This window comes from Lates calcarifer, linkage group LG9 (genome assembly GCF_001640805.2).
Source record: "Lates calcarifer isolate ASB-BC8 linkage group LG9, TLL_Latcal_v3, whole genome shotgun sequence".
NCBI lineage: Eukaryota > Metazoa > Chordata > Actinopteri > Centropomidae > Lates > Lates calcarifer.
In genome coordinates, this window is record NC_066841.1 from 14,997,458 (window position 1) to 15,021,736 (window position 24,279).

The 24,279-nt window shown below is 43.5% G+C and overlaps 3 protein-coding genes across 3 annotated transcripts; 1 reads left to right on the plus strand and 2 right to left on the minus strand.

Moving 5' to 3' along the window:
* Positions 1–418: 418 nt before the first annotated feature.
* Positions 419–3,284, minus strand: rpl28 (ribosomal protein L28). Its single transcript, XM_018662384.2, has 5 exons — positions 3,212–3,284; positions 2,656–2,743; positions 1,906–2,029; positions 690–808; positions 419–556 (listed from the first exon to the last, which is right to left on the minus strand). The coding sequence occupies exons 2-5, from the start codon at positions 2,734–2,736 to the stop codon at positions 467–469; spliced, it is 414 nt and encodes a 137-aa protein (XP_018517900.1). The 5' UTR covers positions 2,737–2,743; positions 3,212–3,284; the 3' UTR covers positions 419–466.
* Positions 3,285–3,465: 181 nt separating this feature from the next.
* Positions 3,466–6,608, plus strand: LOC108874030 (uncharacterized). Its single transcript, XM_018662383.2, has 6 exons — positions 3,466–3,899; positions 3,978–4,092; positions 4,459–4,571; positions 5,118–5,217; positions 5,449–5,567; positions 5,732–6,608. The coding sequence occupies exons 1-6, from the start codon at positions 3,809–3,811 to the stop codon at positions 5,833–5,835; spliced, it is 642 nt and encodes a 213-aa protein (XP_018517899.1). The 5' UTR covers positions 3,466–3,808; the 3' UTR covers positions 5,836–6,608.
* A 406-nt stretch (positions 6,609–7,014) lies between these two features.
* sec16a (SEC16 homolog A, endoplasmic reticulum export factor) lies at positions 7,015–23,878 on the minus strand. The gene is given in 32 exon segments (XM_051072942.1): positions 7,015–8,292; positions 8,394–8,462; positions 9,196–9,255; positions 9,706–9,777; positions 9,914–9,996; positions 10,146–10,283; positions 10,404–10,524; positions 10,644–10,700; positions 10,820–10,903; positions 10,998–11,162; positions 11,405–11,452; positions 11,547–12,001; positions 12,080–12,281; positions 12,537–12,650; positions 12,767–12,907; positions 13,021–13,126; positions 13,224–13,335; positions 13,448–13,565; positions 13,693–13,774; positions 13,897–13,994; positions 14,102–14,344; positions 14,469–14,607; positions 14,973–15,034; positions 15,388–15,530; positions 15,660–15,843; positions 17,404–17,602; positions 17,872–17,980; positions 18,167–18,255; positions 18,455–18,606; positions 18,734–18,997; positions 18,999–22,159; positions 23,780–23,878. Coding segments are annotated over 31 exon segments (7,071 nt in total). The 5' UTR covers positions 22,086–22,159; positions 23,780–23,878; the 3' UTR covers positions 7,015–8,217.
* Between the last annotated feature and the right edge of the window lie 401 nt (positions 23,879–24,279).

Consider the following 24,279-nt stretch of genomic DNA (forward strand, 5'->3'; position numbering starts at 1 on the left):
CTGAATAACTGTGTAGATCTAACTTTAACTTTTAACTTGTAACAGCATGTAGAGGTTGATCTGGTGCAGATTTTTTAGCAAAATGAACAATGAATCTCAGGAATTAGGTCAGTAAAACTAAGGGCCCACTTACTGACCCATTTCCAGCCACAACAGCAAAACCATTTACATCTGATTGTGTGTTTAGTGCAAAGCCAAGACTGACTTAATCCTTCATTGGGCAGACTGTGGCTGACCTTACCAGGAAGATTTGCTCATACGCATTTTCTGCATGACAAGTTAGCAGTAAATACTTTGGGAATAACTTTGTCTATTACTATGTGAAATGACTGTGGTCATATTTGGGACATCATGCAGAACACAGAAACCACAGATGTAACCAAGACCCTGGGACAAGTTAAGACTCAGGACAATGTGATGTTTTTTCCAAACAAAAAGCTTTTATTTATTTATCATGTGTATCAGTTTATGCTGTCTTGGCAGCCCTGGTGCGCTTCTTCTTGACCACAACAGGCTTCTGGCTCTTCAGAATGGCACTGGCACGACGCAGGGCAGCCTAGGGAGAAAACAATTACACTCAAATTATGTTGTGAAACCTTTGTATGATGGTTTGTTTGTTAATTGTCTGTATTTCAAATTACTGTGGTAACCAAATTTGAGATTTTGCCATCAAACTAATTACAGCTCACCATGCGCAGGTCCTTCCTGTACTTGTTCTTGCCAATGATGTGCCTCAGGCTGTTGAGGGTGGCGCGGGAGTTCTTGTTGATGGTGATCTTCTCGTAAGAACCGGAAGGTTTGTGCTGACCTGTGTAACAAGAGAACAGGCATTCACACAATAGTAATAATGATCCAAAAACAACCACCAACCTCAGGCCACCAAACACTGAGGTTACAGAAATCTGCAAGAGCAGAGCTTATCTGCACCAAGATCCTTACAGCTCAGTTCGTGTTAGAATATTCCAGGAATCACTGAGTGCAGACGTGAATCTATTGGACAGCCATCATTTGAATTCCTGCTCATGGCTGCAAACCTAACACTGTTTATCTGATTTGACTTTCTGCAATCTAGAATATGAGCCAACTCTTTGACTCACTTTTGAAAGGGAAGTGGTTTGACTCAAAAAAGCATCTGGACAAAATTTAAAAGTGTCTGCTGCTGATAATGTAACAATTACTGGTTAAATTTTCCTTTAACAGAAAAAGACTTTTGATGACATTTAGACAAGCTGGCAGCTTTGTCAAATGTTCTGGCTTAGTGTCGCTTATATTGTTTTCCAGGGAATCATGTGATCAATGACAAACACGGACTCCATTTCAACAGTCATCGTGTTGTGATCATTCCAATCCAAGAAATCTTGGTTTTAATTCTATATTTTATTTATATCCCTTTGAATGTTGGGTCAAAAAACATGTTTATCCTCTCTGTCAGCTGTTCTTGTGAAAAGATTACACTTTAGGGCAGAAGAGGGATAATGTCATGTCACATACTGTAAGCACTTGGTCAAATAAAGCCCTCTGTATCTCAGTCTTCCCCTGTCTGTCTTCCTCATACCAGATAATCCCCATGATGATAATAACTAGTAAGCTGATGATGTAGGAATCCTTATTGGTTTCAGCAGTACCACAACGTGCTGAAGCATTCCCATCAGTGCACAAATGTTTGTAATTTGGCTGGTCAGTGTTAAACAAGGCACTGAGTAATGAATTTTTTGACAATACAATGGGCTGTGAAGCCTCACTGCACTCCTTATTTTGCCATCACTAATATTAACAGTGTGTTCATTTAAGTGATCAGAAGATGTCCTATGAAAACCAGGTGAAGCCAGTTTTTATCCCACACATGCACACGGGAGAAAAAAAAAAAAAACATGGAAATGTCAATAACAATCATCAAGTATTTACCTGCACGCTTCTTCAGCACGACAACGACACCCTTGCCATCGGCTGCTGGCTGCACACCTACAGTCTTCTTGTGCACCAAACCGTTGAAGCGGAAAGAGTTCCTGGACTTCAGGTTGTTGGGCTCCTAACACAAACGAATTAAATTCCAATGACCCCAGAGAACAGCTTAATTTATGACAGCTGACAAAAAACTTAAAGAGACTGAGACTGAGGTTCTGCTATGTTAAGTCTATGCTGTGTCCCAAATGCACAGCATATACCAACGGTATGCTGTCAACACTACTTATTGTTCTTATAATGTTGTATGTATTTTGCAGGCAGTACGCAAGAAATCAATGTACAGTGTCAGGGATCACACAGTGTGTGCTAGCAGACATTAAAATACCACTACTAATTACACTTCTCAAGGAGAATACTTTCTAATACTGTCTCAAGCTTACTGTGAGTATGTCCTCCTTTACCTTTGAGCAGGGCAGTGTTGGACATGAGTATTGACAATCAACAGTATCAGTCAACTGTCAGACTGAATACTTTTAGAAGACGTCTCCTTGAACGTTAAGAGACTAAAATGGACACTTTTCACTGTTTTTGTCAACTTAGACACCAATACTTTGTCACGCAAAAAACTGTCAAACTAATCGATGAGAGAAATTATTGATATTTGCAGCCCTAGTCGACCCCGGTTAGCATCAGTGACACACTGTTAGGACACAAGTACGCTTATGTCTGGCGGTGGTGTAAGTTACTTACAGTGCTGTAGGTCTGTCCGTTCCTCTTGATGAGGAAGCTGGAGCAGTTCCTGATGACCATCCACTGCAAATGGGACGACATGATGAACCTGGATAAAACAGGACCACGTGTTAATGAAATTACACTTGACAGGTTACAGACGGAGCTTGAGACCATTATCATGGAAGCTAGCATTACGCGTGTCTGCTAAGCTTAAAATTTTATTTATTTTCGGTCATCTGCGTGAGTGGAGGTATTAAGAGCCAATGTTACACACAGTATAGACCTTTAAAATGTATTTGTACTTAAGTCTAGAAGGCACTGAGCTGTCGTTTTAATACAGTTTAGTTTTCAAACGTTAGCTCCACGGTTCAGCACGACGAGGCCTACCCGAGGCGACGTGTTCACAAAGATTTAATTCATTTTCTACACTTTACAGGGTCATTTACCTGCCACATTTAATGTATAACAGTCAACACAACAATACTACTTGAGTTTATGAGTCTAAATAAAAATAGGGAGATAAAATAAACCAACTTTAATGACCGGCTATTAGCAGCAGAAGCGACCACGTTACCTTTTAGCGGAGGAAGAGGACCGGAGAGGGCGGAAACCACTTTACGGAACCTCTGTCTGAGATCCTTGCGCACCTAAAGCCACCCGTTTTATGAAACATTATCGCTACAGCCCACATTTCCACACATATAAAATATATATATAGAATATTCATTATCTTTTTAGTAGCGTTTTTGAAGTGTCATAATGTCGTACCAAATGAGTGTCATTATATGGAGTACTAGTTATCTTCAAGCTCAGCGGAGGAACACGTTCGCGCCGCTCTCTGTGACAGCCTGACGTCGTAACCGTGCGCCTGGTGTTTACAGAGAGCTATCAAAAACCCAGCAGGTATCAAATACCATCTGTTCTAGCCTCAAACACAGGAGAGTTATTTTAAACTACAGCATAACTGCATGTCCTGGACAAGGACAACGTAACGAAGACGACTACTGTAGTTAAATGTGCAGTGTTTGGGCGTCGGTTTAGTAAATTTTGTGGATGAATGCTGGTGTGATTAGAAGATGTGAACACCACAAAGTTGTTAGAGGTGACAATCACCTGGAAAACTGCTCATTTTCAAAGCCGCATGACAGTTTGAAAGCAGTATCTTATTGTAATGGACGAAGAGGAAGATCTGGAAACACTTGGTGAGCAGCTGTACACTCGGATTTACCCCAAACACAAAGACACTGCTGGGAAACTCACAGGTGAGCTGACTTGAATTGTTATGACACTGAAAATACCACTTAAAAAACAAAGTTTCCAAGCCTGCCTGCGTGTTCCAGGTATGTTGCTGGAGCTGCCAGGTCCTGTCCTGAGTCAGATGCTGCAGGACGAGGCCATGCTGACTGCAGCTGTGGAGAAAGCCCTCAGAGCCCTGCAGCTGGAACAGGAGCCCAGGTACAGGAATGGGCAGGAGGTGGCCACACCTGATCTCCTTAATCCATCATCCTGAAAAGACTGGTTTTAGAGAGTATGTGGGTCCTCACATGTCCTCAGTTCTGAGCCAGATGCATTCCCAGCAGAGGAGTGAGGTAGTCTTTAGATGCTGTTATATCCTTTAACTGCCAGAGAAGGTGTCACCATGAACTATAGACCCACCTCATGAATGTTTGACCTTCTAACTTTGGGTTAAAGTATTATTTTGGGAATGAGGAATAGTTAATACATGTGTATGGTGTATGTCAGACTCTTACAATTGACATACTATGGAATTTATTTGAATGTCAACGACCTTTAAAAAGCTATATTCTCACCTCTTTGCAGCAGGGTGACGTGTAAGGATGAGGATGATGTGTCTGTGTCCTCTGACTCTCTCGGGGAGCAGCTGTTTGAGCTGGTGGACATCTACAACACCGGCCACTCACAGAAAATCACAGGTAAGAAACCCTTCCTCCACCTTATGTTCATTTAGAAATGAAACAGTGAATCAGTCATTTTTTAGATTATTTTCAGCTAAACTCTACCAGCTGTGTGCTATAATTAAGTGGATTCTCACACAAATTAAGCACCTGTTTAGCTAAACTTTGGCTAAAGCAGATGTACAATGAAGTTACCTTCAAAGCAACCCCACATAGTAAAGGTCTCCCCAAGTCTATTTTCTCATTTTAGAAACTTGGTACACACATTCATGTCCCCCCTCTGAATTAATTGTGATTACTTTAGTGATCCCATAGCTTTTCATCTAGTGCCACCATCAGGTCAAAATCTGTCTTTGTCCAACACTTAAGTTTCTGATTAAATGCCTACAAAAGCATTGTGTTTAGTGTTTAGTGCTAATAAGCAAGTTAGTCACTGTGAGCATGTTCCCATGAAAGCATGAGTATTTAGCTCAAAGCACCACTGTACAGCCTACTTACATGCAGATTAATTTATGACCAACTAGTGTGTAATGTACTAAAATATGGTTCCTTCTTTTACCACAGGAATGCTTTTGGAGCAGCACAAAGAGGCAGTTTTAAACCTTCTTTCAGATCCAAAACTGCTGGAGGAGCAGGTGAACTTCGCTCTGAAGACACTAAAAGAGTATGTGACTTATTCCTGTTCATAGAACACAGTTGTATTTGCCTACAAGGTCATAATCACACATTCATATCCATTTCATTTTCTATGTTAAAGTGGATTTTCTTACATCTTCAGCCCAGTCATAAAGCCATCATTTTGCAATTTAAACATACAAAATAAAACAATCAAATAAGATCCAGTATTAATGAATCAATTCCTGTTTGTAATGGTGTTCCTGCTGCTTCCTTTCAGGCAGAACGAGGAGACAGACGTCAGTGACTCATCAGATGCTGACGACACAGAGAAACTGGGAGAGAAGCTCTTCTCACTGGTGGAGGAGATGGATCCTCTTCATGCAAATGATATTACAGGTGAGCTGGTGCTCTTTGGTATTACCTGTTAATATAATTGATTTTATAAGATAATCCTATGTCCACAATGGGGAAATTTACAGAAGAAATTTACACTTACAAATTTATGTAAGTGTAATTAATGATATTTTGTTTGTGTTGCCTCGATCTACCTATCTGTGTAGGTATGCTGCTGGAGATGGACACAGCTGCTCTCCAACAGCTGCTCAGTGACCACACAATGCTGGAGGTCGCTGTTCAGAGAGCACAAGCAGCACTGGACACTTAGAACTGAACTCTACTGAAGAGGACAATGAACTTTTTCAGAATAACACATTAATCATTGACGATTTCAGATAATATAATGCTGGGAAGAGATAACACATCATTTAAGGAGATCATGGTAATACAAGTTACCTATTATATGACCAACAATATTTATTTTATAAATAACTGAAGAGTTTGGTAGAGCCTCCCTCCAGTTGAAATGAAGTTGATATTGCCGCTTTCTAATACGGGTGTTCACTTTGCTAAAACGTGATTGTCTTTCTCAGATAAAAGGACGGCACACCAGTGCCAGTGTCAAATGTGAGATATGTGTTGGCTGTATTAGAGGATTTACTGGTAAGGCTATAAAGTAAGTGTTTATGCAAGTGTTGCCAACAGTCATGCTAGAGATGATAACGTAATTTTGTTATCAAACTGTATTCATAATGATGTAACTATAAGTTGGTGAAATGTCTTTGCTAACAGAAAATACAGCAGATTGTATATAAACAATAGAGGATCCATGTTTTCAGCTAGAAACATGGCTCTGTCGGTATGAATGTTGGTTTGTCTGCCCATCACTTTGGCTCAAACTGAATTATCTCCACAACTATTGAATGGATGGACTTTTTTTTTAATAGCAAAAATTTCACTTATATTGTCCAGATATTGGACTTCCTATGCCTGTCCACACACAATACTAATTTAATTTCTTGTTGGAGCTTTGATAATGTCTTAAGATCAGTCTGTTGGGCTTTTTTGAATCACATCTGCAAAAAAAAGTTTTATTGGATTGTTTGTCTCCCAGCTGACATTTAGACTTTGCTCTGGTACAGATACTTGCCAAGAGATTAACAAATTTCTAATGTTTAATGTAGTCGTTTTTATTTTAAAACACAAAATTCTGTTATGAAACCAGTAGACATTTCTTTCATAGTGCTACAGAGCGCAAAAAATACCTTTATTACTATTTTGTTTTTACCATTTCGATTTAGGGTTTGATGTCAAAAAGTTTACACGAGGAACTCTAAAACACTGGGCAAAACAATGCGACTCTGAAACAAAAGGGGAACTTTTAAAGTCATAACCTGATGTCTACAAAAATCATTGAATCAGAAACATTTGGGATGACAAATGATTGATTTGGAAAAAAAAGGTCAGTAAATTAAAATGACAAGAAAGTCTTAAGAGTGCAATTAGCTCTCATTTCACAATTTAGATAAAGATTTATTTGTCTGCAGAAGCGGCCAATACAAATGATCAGAATATGAATCCATGTCAACTCTGGTCAATCATAAATGCATTTTGTCAAAGCTATTCAGAAAAACTTAATTGCTCTCCACACACACAGTCACACACACACCTTTTTGCCTACAGCTCATAAATACAATCAATCTGATATACAAATATTTGGATAGATTAATTTTTTAACGATATTTAAAATGCAATTTGTAATCCTGATTCCTGCTTTTCTGAAGACCACCCCTCATTTTCATTGATACTGTCCAATTTCTCAGGAGGAGAAACTGCAGCCTAGCTTGGACGAAAGACCCTGACACATCTTCAAAGTGAAGAGTTGCTGATGGGCAGGAGGACATTTAAATAAATATCTGAAATCTCAGCATCCCTAACACTGCAGACTTCCTCCAACTCTTGGGTTGTGAAGCCGGTTTTGAGTCTCTTTCCCGTGCCATCCAACATCCTTCCAATAACCGGAGGGCGACTGAGGAAAAGCAAACAACACAGCAGACGATTGCACTATTGACACAATTCATTCTGACACAAAATGCTATCTCCAGTTGACAGGACACTGAAGAGCTGCGAGTGCACGTACAAATCTGATAGAACAGTATGAAATTAAAAAGGTGCCACTTTCTTTCTATCCATCACGCATACAGTCAATCAAACAAACATAGACATTTGGACTTTAGACACAAAGGGAAACTTAAAACAGGACCTGGGATGACCATTCTGTTGCATTTGAGGGGAAGCTGGACAGCTTAGAGGGGCAACATATTTATTGTACACTAAATTATGCCTACATGGACATACAGTTTGTGTATGAATTCATCCATGGATTCACTTTTATGTGTGTTAAAACCCATTATACAACTGTCTGTGTGTTCTCTGTTTGGATGCAGGAATAAGCCCTTCAAGGAGACGCCGTGCCTGTTAAAAAATACACCAGTGACAGTTACTGAACTAAAGGAAAAGGTGACAGAGTGGTTAAGCTGTTTAACAAAGACTGACATGATGGAGACAGTGATTTTGCTCCTCTTAGGTGCAGGCAAAAAGAAGGGTCCTTAAGACAGAGAGCAGTATGTCCATGTGCTTCATTTACTCCCAGGCAGGATATCACGCAATCCAACAAGTCTGTTTATGCAATCTCTCTGCAAGATGATGTTCACTTCAACACTGGGTACTGGCGCTGACCGCCCAAACGACCAGAGCGGAGCCCACCTCCTGTTGGTGCACTTGTCTGAGGAAAAGGAGTAAATACAACACCAAAGAAAGATTATTATCGAGTGAAAAGGAAGAAAACTGAGGGGCGCTCTTAGAATTAATTTAATCTCCTTTTACCTGTGCAAACTGTGCAGGGTTATAAAAGGTGACGCCTCCTGTGGGTGCGGTTCCCTGGGCAGGATGACTCTGTAAAGCACAAACAGAGTTATTTATTACAGCTGCGCACAGTGTTGCTATGCCACTACTTCTACGGGCAGAGACAGAGGAGAGGATGCACTCCCAATGCCACACAATGTTTTGACAATATTAAAAAACGGAAGCAAAGGAAAAAATGGAAACATAAGGGCAAAGAGGACTCGGATCCACAGTGAGGCAGCATTACAAACCACTGTTTCACTGATTTTAGTAACCATGCAAGCTTAATGGTGGGTTAATGAAGCGATGTGCTCCCATGACAACAAGCAACGGAGTCGTCCTGCCTAAGTCTCCAGCATGCTTCACTCTCTGATTTATGACTCAAAGTTTCCTAGCGACTCTCAGGTGAAGTGGATGATTCACTAGTATAAACAAGACTGTAGAGTCTGTAGCCATGCTAGCAGCTCTGTGAGGCAATAGAGAAAAAGTCAAGGGATTGCTAAAATCAGTGGCCTTCAATCTCTGGGCACCATAAATGAGAGTATGAGCTACGTTGCTAGTGTGGCTATAAATAAGTTGTTTTTGTTGTTCATAACAGATAGAGAGTTAAGTTGGTTGGAGACAGCAGGCAGGTGAGCAGGCAGACATCCTGGGTTAGATGGGCAGCAAAGCTTCAGGTGCAAATGATGAAGCGTGCTACTAGTGATGTGGTGAGCAGGCAGGGGGTGAGGGGCTGGGGAGGTTGGGGGTGAGAGTGGACCATTTGAGGCCCAGCTAGAGGTACCTGGTTTAAATGCTGACTCACTTCGCGTGATAAAGAACTCATTGAGCTAGAACGTGAGAGCTAAAGACAGCAGGAGGGAAATAAACAGTAGACAAAGAAAAGAAACAAACAAACAAAAAAAAAAAACACAAGCCCGTATTAATAATTTCCCATGAATTGGATTAGATTTGTTTCCACTATCCACCAGTTCAGAATGAAAATAAATCAGAGTTAGAAAATTATAGTTCTTGAAAAAACAGACATGGACAGAATTAGATTTTAACAGCAAATGGAACAGAGAGTTTACATTTCATCAAGGCTGCGCATTTAGCATGATTATGAGGAAAGATTTTTAAGTTGACATGCATGCATTCTCATGTTCTTTCATACCCCTTTTACATTAACTTACATTCACACATTTAAGCAAACTGCACGCACTGGCCTGTTAGGTGTCGAGCATCATGTTTCAGTGGTGGTATGATGGTACTATGCCAGCTACAGTAGCATTTGACAAAGAACAGTTTCTCTTACCTCCCCGGACTGTGAGCCATCAGGCACAGGAGGACCCTCTGGGGCAGGCGGTAACAACGTTGGGTTGAACATCTGAACAGGTTAAAGAAAAAAATTCAGCTTTGTACTTTCATTAGATCAAAGTACTGATACATATTTAAATCTACAATGTATTTCCAGCATTAGAGCAGCAATGTGAAAGTTTTTTTTTTTTAAACATTAGGTTTACCTGTGGAGCAGCGCTGGTGTTTGGTGAATTCTGCTCCTGATGTCCTCCTTCGCTGCCTTCCAGAGGTTGTTGATCGTCAGGAGCTACATCGGGGATAGTGGAAAAATTATTTTACTTCTTCATCTGCAGCCATCAGGGGTAGCTTGCTTGTGACTATAATGGTACACATATAATCGAATAAAGCTAATTTTTAAAAAATGGTTCCGGTATTCATTTTATATATGACACACACCTGAAGTAGGCACAAATAGTTTAGTGGGCATGGGCATTGGTGCCAGAGGAGCAAAGATGTCTGCTGGAGCAGGAGCTAGTCCGCCTGGTTTAGCAGTTCTACTGGGGTTCAGCACATCCACGTATCTACTCTTAGTGCCTGAGAAGACAGAAAGACATATTAGTGACAAGAACCAGAGCAAACAACAGTGACCAATTTATTAAGCAATTACAATAAGTTTTTGAAGCCCAACGCCACAGTGAATAACCTTCATCTCACCTGCCTTCCTGGAGAACATGTTGACAGGAGGACCACTGCTCGGGGGTGCAGCAGGCCCTCCAGGGCCAGGCATCGGAGCCATCTTGGGGAAGCCAGAGGGAGGTGGCGGAGGGGGCTTACTCTGACAGATTATAAGAAAGCCACATATCAGAACTAGTTGTGCTATAAAACTTTCAGTTTCAATTTAGAGAAAGACAATCTGCTTAAAAAATATAGACCAATTTTAAAATAATTACAGACCTCCTCCTCAGGCTCGTTCAAGTCGACCCATCTCTGCTTCTTTTCATCCCACACAATCTGGTAATTAAAAACAACAGGACATGTAAAAATAGATGAATAAAACCTGTGAACAAATGTCAAACTGAGTACAGACGAGTGCTAAAATAAGACATGCGCATGTAACAGCTCTAACGTACAGATTTGTTTTTGTCATCTGGCAAGTGGGCCTCATTCTTCCCCCTCCCAGAGATCCAGCTCAGCCAGCCACCAACACCACCACTCTGTGTGTAAAAGAAAGGGAACATTACAGTGACCACTAGTGAACACTGTAAGAACACTAATTAAAGATTGGAATGCTTGTTAGTAAATATGAACCTTCTTCGGGGAGTCTTTCTTGACTTTCTTGGCCTCTTCTTTGCGGGGTTGTTCCGGGATTGAAGGCGGAGGTGGAGAGGCCTGTTTGACAGCTGAGTTGCTACGTTCTCTTCCTGCAGAGTGAGTGGAAGACTCCGAGGTGGTGCGTGAGCGGCGTCCTGGAGCCTGTAGAATCATAAACCACTGATAAGAATACATGAATACACAGACATGCACATCTTTCTTTTGACCCTTTTGAAGAGAGAGCTTGTTTCTGGAGTTGGAGAATAACTTGCAAAAAACTCCACTGGACTGACTGGACAGGCCTCCTTTTTCTGTTTTTTCCATTTAAAAGAAGAACCCCACCCCCACCCATCCACCCAGACATTGAGTATTTTAGGAGTTTGTAAAATGAAACACAAACTCACCATATGTACTGAAGATTGTGTAGAAGTCCTTGATCTCCTCCCAGGACCCTGGGAAAGAAAGACAATGTCATAAACATCATCTAGTAAACAGCAGCAATTACAACTTTATGGAGATTTTTAGTTCAAGTAGATGGATACTGACCATGTTAGCCATGTGGTCATAGAAGTCCATCTGAGGTGTGATGGAGCTTCTGGGTGGAGAGGATGATATTGGCTGGGCAGGCTGCATCTCTGGTGGGGCCTGGAGTGGGTGCTCTACATGTGGCATATGCCCAGGAGAAGGGGGCATGTGCTGAGGCATCTGGGGTAGCGGGTGGTTCATCTGCACAGGTGAATGAGGCACCTGAGGGGGCATGTGTGGTGACATTTGGCCCATTTGATGAGGCTGAGGCTGCTGATGGGCTCCTGGATACATTTCCGATTGGTCGGGTTGAGGCTGGAAGGGAGGAGGGGCAAAGCCAGGATCCTGTGGAGGGTAGCCTGAGATGGGGATCTGGCCTGGTGGTCCAGTGGGGGGCACTGGGTAGAACTGGGGCATATCACTGGGGGGTAAAGGCTGAGGTGGGGCCACCCCCTCTTGAAGGATAGATGTGGGAGCTGAAAGTAAGGAGAAGAAGTGAGATTGGGTGTATTTTGAGATGACAAGAGCACTATGATGAACACACAAATACATACCTGGAGGCATCAGCTGCACCCCCTGTGGTGGAGGCCCAGGCAATAATGAGTTCATTAGTGGGTTGTCAGGAGTGGGGCCATCCATCTCCAGTGGCATGCTGTAAGGTTCAGGTGGACTGGGCTGGTCCAAGTCAGAGCTGGGGCTGCTGCACTCGAACTGTGTAGGAGTTGTTCTGTCTGCACTGTAAGTGATCACCCCGGTCTAAAGAAAACAGACAAGAAATACACAGTTGTACACAACAAGTTTTTTTCTGAAGTCCTTTTTAAAATTTAAAAGGGCAAAATGCATAATTCTTAGTCCATTTCTCAAGTTATACTAAGAATAAAGTCCAAATATTACATTGAACACATCTATACTCTGAATAGCACAACTACAACAAATTCCATTATTTGGAATATGTTTTGTTTTTACTTTTGCATACATGACTGTGAATACATTCCCTCCACCCCTCCTCACCCTGATCTGTCCATCCAGCTGTCTGAGGTGAATCAGCCATTCAGGCTCATTGAACAACTCCTGCTCAGGCTTCTCCTTCAGTTGAGGATCGAAGAACCGCAGCTTTTCAGAAATCTGTCGACAAGGAACATTAAATGTCATTTGTCAGATTCCAAAAGCTGATACATATCTGTAATGACTGAAGAGAGGATGTAGAGAGGGAAAAGACAAGAAAGAGAGTGAGTGCATACCTGTATGATTTGGCTAATAAAAACAGGAGAGTAGTAGGACGGCTGCATGAGGACTGTCCTGGAGATAACTTCACAGTAGTGGAAGGCCTGAGCGCTCAGGCCTGCTTCAGCCAAACGGCATGCATAGATCAACTTGAACACCTAATAAGAGACAATAAGGAGCAGAGAGCAGTGTTATTGCTCAGTAGTATCATCACGGTGGACATAATTCTACAGTTCATTCATTACTTAGTATATACAACGGAAGAACCTACCTGGAAATTGGGCAGTGAGCAGGGCAGGGAGCCCAGAGATAGAGCATACTCATACGCCTCAGTCCTTTGAATAGCTTCATTGGTTGCAAATTGGTAAAAGGGCAAACTGAAATGAAGAGCGGAAGATATGTTCTATGCAAACTGTAGGATGGTTTAAAAAAGATCTGTTTCTACTACTGTGCATGTGTGCATCTGTCTCAAACCTGTGATTGGAGCCAATCAGAACCATCTTGGTGCTCTTCTTTGTGTAAACTCCCAGACCAACTTGGGCCATCAAGTAGCAGAAGTGTGCAGCATCAATCAGCCCCTTGGAAGCTGCCAGAACACAAAATGAGTGCATACAGAATGTGAGCTATTGTGCTGGGAAGAATTAAGACCCCTTGTTAGTTCAGTGCAGTGAGTTACTGTCATTTTGATGCAATCCTACCAAGAGTGTCGCCCATGGTGGTGATGGTGCGGGTATCCAGGTCCAGGGTGTGTGTGAGGTTAGACAGCACCATGGCCAGGTGAGGGCGCCAGTCACCCCACTTCTCCTCTCCACAGCACTACATGAAGACAAGACATAATTTCAGTGGCAAAAAACATGCAGGACTACATAGCTATGCAACATCTTCAGGATAATCATAAAAAAATAATGAGGGGTTAAAGAGAGAAGGCCAAAGCAGTACTTACAGTGGCTGATGCAGGCATCCTCCCAGACATCAGCTGGTACACTGTCTGGAGAGGGTCATTGATGGGCAAACTGTTGGCAAACCTAAACAACAAAGACAGAAAATTTAAATGTTGCATCTATAAATATGTAAAAAAAAAATAAGCACAGAATAAAGGTGCAGCTTAGCTTACAAGTCACAGCTTTTTATATCAGTGGTACTTTACCTTGTCATGACACGTGCATGTGTCCTGTTGTCCATCTTACTGGCCAACAGCAGGGCGTGGCCCCAGAGACCTCCCTTCATGGCTGCTTCAAGTGCATCCTATTCCATAGACAAAGGTGGAGCACATTTCAGATTTCACCAGATAAGCTGAAGCTGAATGAGCTGACTGAAATGACAATAATACAGTTAAAGAGGGAATTTCTTACCTTTTTGCGGCCAAACAGCAGCAGCTCCCTGAAGCGCTCTGTTTCCTTGCCCACATTCTCTGGGACAGTCATGAAGGTGTCAGATAGGAGGGAGAGCGGTCCGGCTCCCGGCTCCTCCTCGGCTCGTGCCAGTGGTTCATTGTTAAAATCTATCAAGTTGGCTTCATTAGGACTCTTGCCCGGCAGCCAAACAGAGCGATGCTCCTTCAGCAAGAGGTCAGCGATGTCCGTGCCTACCACAGTCTTAAGGAAACAAGTAAGAAAGAGTATGATGATGAGAAAGTTGTTTTGTGCAAATATTTGAAATCACATTCCTGCTTTCAATTCTCTTTCTGAGAGATTCCTTGTTACATCTGCACAGTCTTACCCCATTCTGTCTACAGAGCAGCATAATGAAGTCCCACAGCAGACGGGCAGAGTCCCTGTCCAAGAGGTTGTTATCACGAGAACACTCCAGTGCTTTGTTGTGGGAGAACTTTATCACATCAACCTTATGGGTCTCCTCCCTGACGAACAGAATGCAAGAAGTGAGACGGTTTAGAAGTGACAATCCCTCTATGCTCTAGAGCTAACACAATAATCTAACCTAACACATACTGTCCTGTCTGCAATGAGTAATGCAAAATCAGCAGCCACAAAATAGTCCCCATACCCCTGTCTGAGTTTTTCTGTTTTTTTAAATATTTATGTCTTTAAGAGGAACAAATAGCCTTGGAGCTGAGTGTAACAGACAAGCTGGGGCAGTCATAAAGTATTGAGAGAAGGACTAATACACTGTTGTCAAAAATAGAGAATACTGCTAGCCTCATCCCTTTAAGTTAAGTGTCTCTAAGCTATTTGTGATGGTATAAAAAGGGCTGAATACACATACTTAACAAGAGGTCCAGGGAAGGCTCGTAGTTCTGCCTGATCTGGGGTATCCTGCAGCATGGTCTGAGAAACACAAATGTGGTTTGAAATACAACTTTATACATCCGTAACATTGTGTAAATACTGACCTGACTTGACACAAAGCTATCATATTTGTCCTGGCAGGTTCTCGAGCAGTATGTCTAACAAGAAGCAGTAGCTGTGGGGAAACTTATTCTGTTGTGTTTTTTCCACTGAGTGGACAAAGAATAGACACACTACAGAATACTGATGATACTTAATCTATGACATCAATGTAATAACAACATTAGCACCATGTGATTAAATTCCTTCTTGGATGGACAAATATTCCCGGAACTAGACTGAAGATGCTGAAATGTAATCTGTTAAAAAAAAAACAAAAAAAAAAAACATACCTCCAGGTTGTGGATATCAACAAGAGCAGGCTGGCCAGCTGAGGGGAGATTGGGCAGAACTTGAACCAAATGACCACCAGGTCCAAAGCGGGCGCAGCGGTGGGGTATGGTAAACTTCTCTGGGGTTGCAGGACGAGGGGGGGCTAAAGGGAAAGAAAGAGAGTCAGACTATGAGTATTTGACTAATCTCTGATAAGGACCCCTTTTAACATGTAGAGATCAGTAATGATTAAAAATGCAGACTGTCTTGAAACGGAGAGCTGTCTACTTACGTTGCTCAGGAGCGATCCAGGTGCTGTCTGCAGTGTACTCAGAGGGATAGAGATACCGGCTGTAGTTCTGGGATGCATCAGCTGGGTTTGGGTACTGTGCATAGGAGTAGTCCACAGGCTGAGTGGATACTGTGGTGTCATAGACTGCTGACACTAAGTCAGGCTGACTCCTGTATACTTGGCTCTGCAGAGGAGGAAGACAGATAATTATCAAATAAGAAGAAATATAAAACAGAAAAGCAAACTCCTACATACTGCTGACATTTTCAGGACCAACAACACCCAGTTAATAAACTCAGGTTTGAGAATAAGCTGCCAGATCAGTAATCTTTAACTAAAGCCTGTACTGCTGAGAGTTATTGGGATGATGCTGAGGCCTTTGTGTAACTCACAATAGAGTAAGTGTGGGGGGAAATAGAGCAATTCTAGTAAGCACTGCGAGAGCAGCAGGAGGTTAGTCTGAAACATCAGCACATACTTTTCACTCAAGGTATCATGAGCATAAACACCATAAAAACATGTGATGCAGCCATTATCAGCTGTCCTACTTTGCTAAACATAAGCTATGTGCTGTCTACATAGATGACTGTCCTTAAATTGCCAAGGAATTGTTATGAATGAGGCCACGGAGAAGCAGGAAGGATCATGGGACTTCTTAAGAGCATAGCTAATAGTACAGAGTAAATGCTACAGGGGGTGTCATGAGAGAGAAACCACTAGCTGCACGTTGGCTGCACCCTCAAAAAGCAATGGTAAACCATAACAGAACAACATCCCTTTAATCAATAACTTCACATTTTGGAAAATAGACTTATTCACTTTCCTGCTCAAAGATAAATGAGAGGATCAATACCACTCTCATATGTATCAATATAAAAGCTGTTTCAAGTCTGTATGCTAAGCTAAGATGACCAGCTGCTGTCTATATCTTCAAATTTAGCAAGAAAGTGAATAAGCATATTTCACATAATGTATGTAATAACTATTCCCTGTTTTTGAGAGCAGGATTGATGTGTACGAAAGAATAAGATGTGAGGAAGAATACAGATTCCAGAGAAACACATCTGTAATAAAAGGTTCTGAGCTTGTTCATGTGCAGGAAACTCATAATGAATGTTAAACACATTCCCACACTTTCCAGCTCATTTCTGACATTTTGAAACTCAAACACAATTTAAAGATGCTTCATGTGGCAAACACATAGTCTCAACACATTCTGATGAGCATTTTATGCCAAGTACCTAAAATCCAAATAAAGCTCAAATCAAAACTATAATCTCCAGAACACTTAAATGTAGCAGTTTCAATGTGTTAAAATTAGCTTCATGGCAGTGTGTATAATGCCACCCATTAAGTTATATCAGGGAACTGTGACAGCTTCAACAAGACCAGCACTCTGTACAACTTACAGTTGATTAACAGTAATGAAACTATAATGAAAGCAAAACAAAGCAAACAAAAATACACCGCAGTGTCAACAGGAAACAGGAAAAAGGAGTGGGGTATAATAAGATCACAGATAAAGCTGATTCAGGAGCAGAGACAGAATAACACAGCATCACCTGTCCTGACTGCCTGTAAAGGTTTTGACAAGAGGTTATGGCTTTATTTGAGTTCATTAATGACCTGTGAGTAAGGTGTCAAAGAAGGGTGGAGAGATGACAGCTGAGGCCCATCTTTGACTGAAGCACACATGCACTGTGCTGAGCCAGTAACAGGTAATAACACCAGAAAAATCATTTACCTGTTGTGACCGTGAGCTGAAGCTGCTTCGTCTGCTGTGGTGGCTGTGAGAGCTGTGCACGCTATGTGCTGACTGCTCACTGTGGACGCTGCGTCGGTCAAAGTCATCGCCGTACATTTCTCCACGTCGAATGTAATCATCATCAAAACTGGGATCATAACCAGGATAGTACCGCCACTGGTCATCATAGCCTTCTTTCCTATGAGTAGAACTTACAGTGTTAGTAAATCAAATAGCACTCCATTTTTATGAAGCAATCTGGCAAAATAACCTGTTGCAAGTGGATATATATATATATATACTGACCAGAAATAACAGCACATAAATGAAATGGATAACAGCACATGCAAATAGCCACAGTAACACTCTTACACTGCTTTACAGTATCTCTAACAAATATATACTGATGTAATAGCAACCATGCACCAACAGCATTTACAACTTTGAAAAGTGGTATTCTCTGCATACCTGGGAGGATACATAATTCGATTATAGTAGCTGTCATCGTAATTAGACCAGTAGGACTGAGGATCATAGAATCCTCTGTATCGAGGGTCATACTGTCCATAGTTGTATGCTTCCCACAGAAAATATGAAGAGGGAGAGAGAGAGAGAGGTTCATATCAAATAGTATTTATACACACAATTATTAATGTGCCTTGTGAATAAATTATTTTACAACAAATTCAGTGAATGAGCAGGGGAACATATGTTCCAATTCATACTAGGAAGTAATCACAGTTTTCAACTCTATGGGTCATACCTCTGTAATCATAGTTCTTGGGGTAATCTGCATAATATTCAGTATAGGCACTTCGGTTTGCTCTGTGGTAATCTTCAGGATAGCCTTGTCTATGGGAAAAAGAAAACAGAAGGTGAGATTCACAGGTCAAGTACCAGAACCATCTAAACATACTTGAGAGAGTTGAAATCTGTTGAAGAAGCCTAAAACCTGGATGAGCATATTAACAACTGAAATGAAAACACTGTGACTTTATGTGCCGTACAGCCCATGTAAATGATGATAAGATTGAGAAACAGTTTGACTGACCTGGATGAGGGCCTGTCAGAGTACTGACTTGCCCTGGAGCTTGGTCGGTCTGGCTGAGGCTCTCTGTATTGGTAGGTTGGATCACGATAAGCTGGAGTCTGCCCATCATATCTCCCATACCAAGGATCTGCTCGACTCCTGTATGAACCATCCTGAGAGATAAAAGCATCAATAAATCTGATCAATTTTTTAATTTCATGCATTTTGCAGTGTAGTACATCTTTACATATAAGTGGTAGATGAATACATTCACAAGCTAGCATAACACTTTCCACATACTTGATAATATTGCTGTGCTCTAGTATCCCCAGGTGGGTACGGTCCAGGAGGATAAGGTGCTCTGCTATCCGGGTATTCTCCATAATTACCATAATAGCCACCATACACTTGTCCTGGCACTGGCAGAGGGGGCCCATAGCCTTGCTGGCTACCTGCAGAGGAGGGTGGTCGAGGTGGCTCTGAAGGAGCTGGCTGGGAAGACCCTGGAGGTGCTGGTCCTTGAGGCCCTGGGGGGTATGCAGCAGCAGCAGCAGGAGGAGGAGGAAGGACCACTCCCTGCAGCTGGCCGCTGTGCTGGAGCTGGATATTGGCCGCGGGACGGTGGCGCTCCACTCACCGGAACAGGAAGAGCATCACCTTGTCCCTGCACTGCGGCCTGAGAGTCTGATGTCTTAGAAGGTTCCGTTGGTGGCGGCTGGGTGTTTGCAGCTGCTTGGGAGGGTGCTACCAGTACCTGCGGGGTAGATGAAGGGACCGGGACCTGGACAGGGGCATTCCCTTCCATTCTTACTCCCTGCTGAGCATCTTTGGTGACCTGAAGGTAAAATCCATTACTAGAGTGTGGAGACTCATGTAGAGATGAGGGATGGCCAGATGCTTGGTTTTGGGTTTGTGATTGGTGCATAGAAAAATCAAGCAGTTCATAATTTGATGGCTGATTATGATTAGAGACAGTAGCAGTCACAAGAGAAGCTTGTGGATTAACTTGGAGAACAGAGTGGCTGTCTCCAACAACTGGTTGGCCCCTTGAAAGAGGTGCACGAACTGGCTGAGGCTGGGGCGGAGCTGTGATTTCGGATGTTGCCGTCTCGGTGTTGTCTCGGGTCAGATTGAGCGGACCCTGGTTAGAGGCTGAAGAACTGAAGCTTAATGGATTTAGATTAGAGGCTACTGAAGGTGACTGGGGGGTACTGGCAGGCTGCCCCTGTGCAAGCGATCTCACAGGTGGGGTTGTTTCCCTAAGGCTACTTTGAGTGGCTGCTTGAGTAGGGGCACTGGGGGGAATCACACTGTAATTTGACACAGGCGGGGCAATCAAAACAGGTTGGTGGAGCGAATCAGACACCAGGAGAGAAGCATATCCCATGTTGCCTTGAGAGTCAGTTGGCGGCTCTGCCTCACTCACCTTTGGTGGGTTCTCTAGGTTCTCTGAGTGCTGCTGTGAAGTTGGCTGGACCCCCCGGGGGGGCTGGAGGTCCAGTGGGCCATCCTCTGGAGGTTGAATAACATCAGCACTGGGCTCTCGTAAAGGGGCAAGAACTGTTGGGGCAGCGGGTGCTAGGAGGATGTTAGTGCCCAGGCTAGTAGGATCATTCTGAGCCCACAGAGTAGTGGCAGGGCTCTCACAGGGCCGACTGGCCCCAAAAGCACGAGATGAAGGTCGAGAGTGAGAATGCACCACTGGGTGTGTTGGGTGAGGTACACCACTTCCAGCCCCAGCAGGCAAGGGGTGTCCTGGACTATAAATATTTTCCATATTATCTGGTGGCTGCTCCAGGTTTCCAGGTGTAGAATCTGCACCCCCTTCTGCTACAATTTTAGCCATATCAACTTCAGCAGGACGCACCCCGACACCATGTGAGCGAACAGGTTCAAAAGAGCTGTTAGCACTTGCTTGAAAGATACCAGTTGGTTTGGGAGGGCTAGGTGTGGGAGGCCACATCTGCTCCACGGAGCTCTGTCGTGCACCCATATCTCCAGCTGGAGAAGAGTCAATCTGCTCAAAGTAACCTCCAGTGGCCGCAGACAGGTTAGCATCATCAGTGAGACGAGGGCTTTCCTGCTGAATAAAGGTGCCTACTACTCCCTGTTGCCAACGAGTGCCAGTTCCACTCCCATGGCTCATATTGCTATAGTTGGATGACACACTGGCAGATCTCATTGGTCTTGGAACAGAATCTGGTGTCTCCAGGTTAGGCCCTGTTTCAAACTGGTCTACTCCATGAGTTGCAGGAGCGGCAGGACTACCATGGGTTTCACTGGGTAATACTTCCTGGTTCGGGATGCACTCTAAATTCTCTACATGGTCGTACTGGGAATCGGGGGGCTTCTGAGCATTTCCCTGTGACGCATGACTGCCATCATTCATGTATGGCACATGTGAGTGATCTTGAAGAGGAGCTCCTTGATAATCCAAAGGGGCATCTGCATGGCCACTGTGGGTTTGTGGGTTGTTGTGATGCTGAAAGGATCCAGGGATACCATTCACCGCCTTATTTCTGTCTCCAGCCAGTGTTTCCTCATTTTCCACATCATTGTCTTTGAAGAACATTGAGAGTGTACCAGACTCCTGAGAGTATGGGACTGAAGCTGGGGCAGCTGCAGAACTAGGCCCGGGCCCAGAGCTGGACGCATTCTGAGATCCACCAGAGTCAGGCTGGGGCTGAGGATGGCCTGGGCCAGTCCCCATTTGGTGGTAGCCAGGGTCCTGTGGAGGTTGACTGAACCAAGAGTCATGTGGGGCAGAGCTCTGACTAAAGTAACTCTGAGTTTGGAAGTGAGAATTATGCTGCTGGGGCACATTTGGGTCAGGCCATTGAGTACTATGGGGCGTTACAGGGTTCTGGGGAGGAGGGGGAGCCTGGATCTGGGGATGTAAGGGTTGTGTTGGAGGGGTAGGGGTGTTGTGATGGGGCGAGGGGGTGTGGGAGGGGTACATCTGGGACTGTGGGGGCATATTAAAAGGCTGTGGTGGAGGGTCACTAGTAGGCTGGAAGTAGTTCTGAACTGATGGAGGGCGACTCCCGTGATCAGGGGCCCACTGAGAAGAGGAGGTGGTGGGAGGAACTGGCTGGAAGGGCCCAAGCTGAGGAAGTGGCTGTCCTTGATTAAAAGGTGTCTGACTAGGTGCTGGGGCTGAGGAGACAGGTGGTGGCTCTGTGGTTGGGGGTCCTGTCTGTTCTCTTGAATTAAAATAGCCCTGTTCAATATGTGAGGATGCATATTCTGCAGGACTTGGAACAGGGAAAACACCAGGGGATGCTGTACTGTGAGGGTTGAACAGTGTCACCCCTGGGAGAGAGGATGGTGGGGGACCAGGAGGAGCAACTGGAACATCCTCCAGTGTCTGTGGCTGTGGAGGCAGCCCTCCACCAGCCTGAGAGTACATGGTGTTAGGTGGGGCTTGCATGGGTGGAGGGTTGCTGTTCGGTATTGTTGGGAGACCACCTACAGCCATAGGGGGAGGCGCTCTAACAAAAGCAAAAGGGTCTGTCATGGGTTGAGCAGCAGGTGGCATTGTGGCAGTAGCTGCTGCTGGATGCTTGTGAGGTCTGGTCCTGCGGAACATATTGGGCCCAGAAGGTGGAGGGCCAGAGGCTCCTGGAGGTCCAGTCCGTGGAGGGGGCTGCATGGCCACAGAGCTAACGGGTCCGAGGACCAGGTCACTCTAGTAGAGGTCACTGAAGAGACAGAAGTCAGGCGAAGCTGAGTAAAGAAAAGCAAAGAGGGAGTGGTTAACAACAGCTACACATGCCTCTTTGATGGACTTTAACACACCTTTGTTTGTATAATAATCTGTGATCCTATTTAAACAAAAAGCACAACGTGGCAATTTCTACATGTGCCCTAAATTGTTGCTAGGGATTAATATATTAAGTACAGTACTGAGCAGAACAACTCTGGTGTTAACATTTCTGTAATTTCATATGAAAAACAGTGGGGGAAAAGACTCATGCCACAGATGAGAAGAAAATATCCTTCATATGAAAGTAGATTTGTTTTGCGTGTTTCAAAATCAGCATTCAAAACCAAAGCATTCTTGTTTTAATATCACTGAACCCAGTGCACTGACTTAGTCATTTACAATAAATGAAATTCTTAATTACACCTGCTTTTGAATCAGAGACAGCTTTTGCCAAGAGGCTATTCTGAATGAGTTGTCCTGTAGTAACTATTAGAACAAGACCGCATGGTGCCACGGAAATTACAGTTGTTCCTTGGATTGTGTAAGGATGAGAACAGCTAATCTGGTAAAGGTAATGGGGACGCTGATCTTATGATTGAACTTTTCTAAACAGGAACTCGCCCACGTAACTGTCACCGAACAAGTGTTTAATGCCCTGCTGCTAGCGTGTGCACCTTATTGTTTTTGTTGGTAACGTTTGTTATCAGCAAGACTGTAATAAAATACAGACAAATACAAAACAAGACGGTGAGACTATTGACTGGTGAGATTATTCATTTTAACTCTCAGATACAGACACTGTCTATCTGTCAATTGGGAAGTTTGGGGAAGCTAACACTGACCGACGCAGAGTATTTGACATGTTAGAAAGGGAGATCGATAACAGACAGAGCTAGCAGGCAAGTAATCCTGGCCAGATGGGCACTCCAAACGCGATCCCGGATCTTTTCAAGCGCCCCGGGTTATAATTTCAACCAAGGACTGTTGCAAGCCTGTGAGCTAACGTTAGCGCCGCCGAAGTGCCAACTTACCGACAATCAACATGAAGCGAAACTCACATCGTTAACCTACAGAGGTATACGCCATCGGCTTCTGATCATTATCCGACACTTGTTGAAATCTAACCGGTAGCTAACTCTGTTTGGTCTGACACGACTTTAAGTTAACGTTACATATTAAGCTGCCTACGAGGAAAGGTCCAGAGTGCTCGGCTCAACAGCTAACGGTAACGCTATACTGCCCTGCGCGTCCTAAACGCCAGACCCAGCAAAAACACTGATACCCAAAGTCGCCTGTTTTAGCCCGAAGCCAGGACTTCTACAGAATGTCCGACAACGAACGACTTCGAACGATCCTTTTCATAGACCTTAAACACCGACAGGGGCACACGCCGAGCAGAAACAAGTCACTGGCCACTCGTCGAGCATAATTTAACAGGTTCACTGCCTGGTCAGCTAGCGTTAGCACTGTTGCTTAGTTAGCACTGCTGGCTAACTAGCCTATGCTAACTACAGGGATAACAGTTTCAGGTCGGCCACAGACACCAGATTAAAACAGTCGGAGTAAAACTTTGTTAATGGCGGTAAATATTTACCCTTACCCGATGTCGGAAATGTGTACAGATATGAATAAATTCTTACAAATGTGCAGGAGAGTGAGTCTGACACACCACCACCATCTTCAATGAACACATCCTACTAGGCTACGTGTACAAGCAGCGTCACGGGCCAAACAACCATTGCGTCACCACAGGGCGGGGCTTGTTAAAGGATCCATTCTGTGTATTTATCTTGATCAATTTATGTGTTTCCAAGAAGTGATGCATTTACCACCACCAAGCACTTTGTTGCACTCAGTACTAATTCTGAGTTTGGCCTCCCTCTGCTCTCAAAACAGCCTCAGCTCTTTGTGGCATGGATGGCACAAGATGTTGGAAACATTTCTTTCAGATTCTGGTCCATGTTGACATGTTCGCATAAACTAATTTCTGCATATTTGTCAGTTGCACATTCATACCACATCCTCAAGGCGTTCTTTTGGTTTCAGATCTGGTGAGTGGAGTGGCCATACACTGAACTCATTGTCACAGTCATGGAAGTTGAGATGACTTTTGCTTTGTGACATGCTGGATGTAACCATT

Excerpts from the sequence above, each read along its gene's own strand:
- LOC108874030 (XM_018662383.2), top strand. The coding sequence starts at position 3,809 with ATGGACGAAGAGGAAGATCTGGAAACACTTGGTGAGCAGCTGTACACT. Across the intron at positions 4,093-4,458 it reads CAGCTGGAACAGGAGCCCAG|CAGGGTGACGTGTAAGGATG; the intron begins GTACAGGAATGG and ends ACCTCTTTGCAG. Across the intron at positions 4,572-5,117 it reads CCACTCACAGAAAATCACAG|GAATGCTTTTGGAGCAGCAC; the intron begins GTAAGAAACCCT and ends CTTTTACCACAG.
- rpl28 (XM_018662384.2), bottom strand. The coding sequence starts at position 2,736 with ATGTCGTCCCATTTGCAGTGGATGGTCATCAGGAACTGCTCCAGCTTC. Across the intron at positions 2,030-2,655 it reads ACGGACAGACCTACAGCACT|GAGCCCAACAACCTGAAGTC; the intron begins GTAAGTAACTTA and ends CGTTTGTGTTAG. Across the intron at positions 557-689 it reads ACAGGAAGGACCTGCGCATG|GCTGCCCTGCGTCGTGCCAG; the intron begins GTGAGCTGTAAT and ends TTTTCTCCCTAG.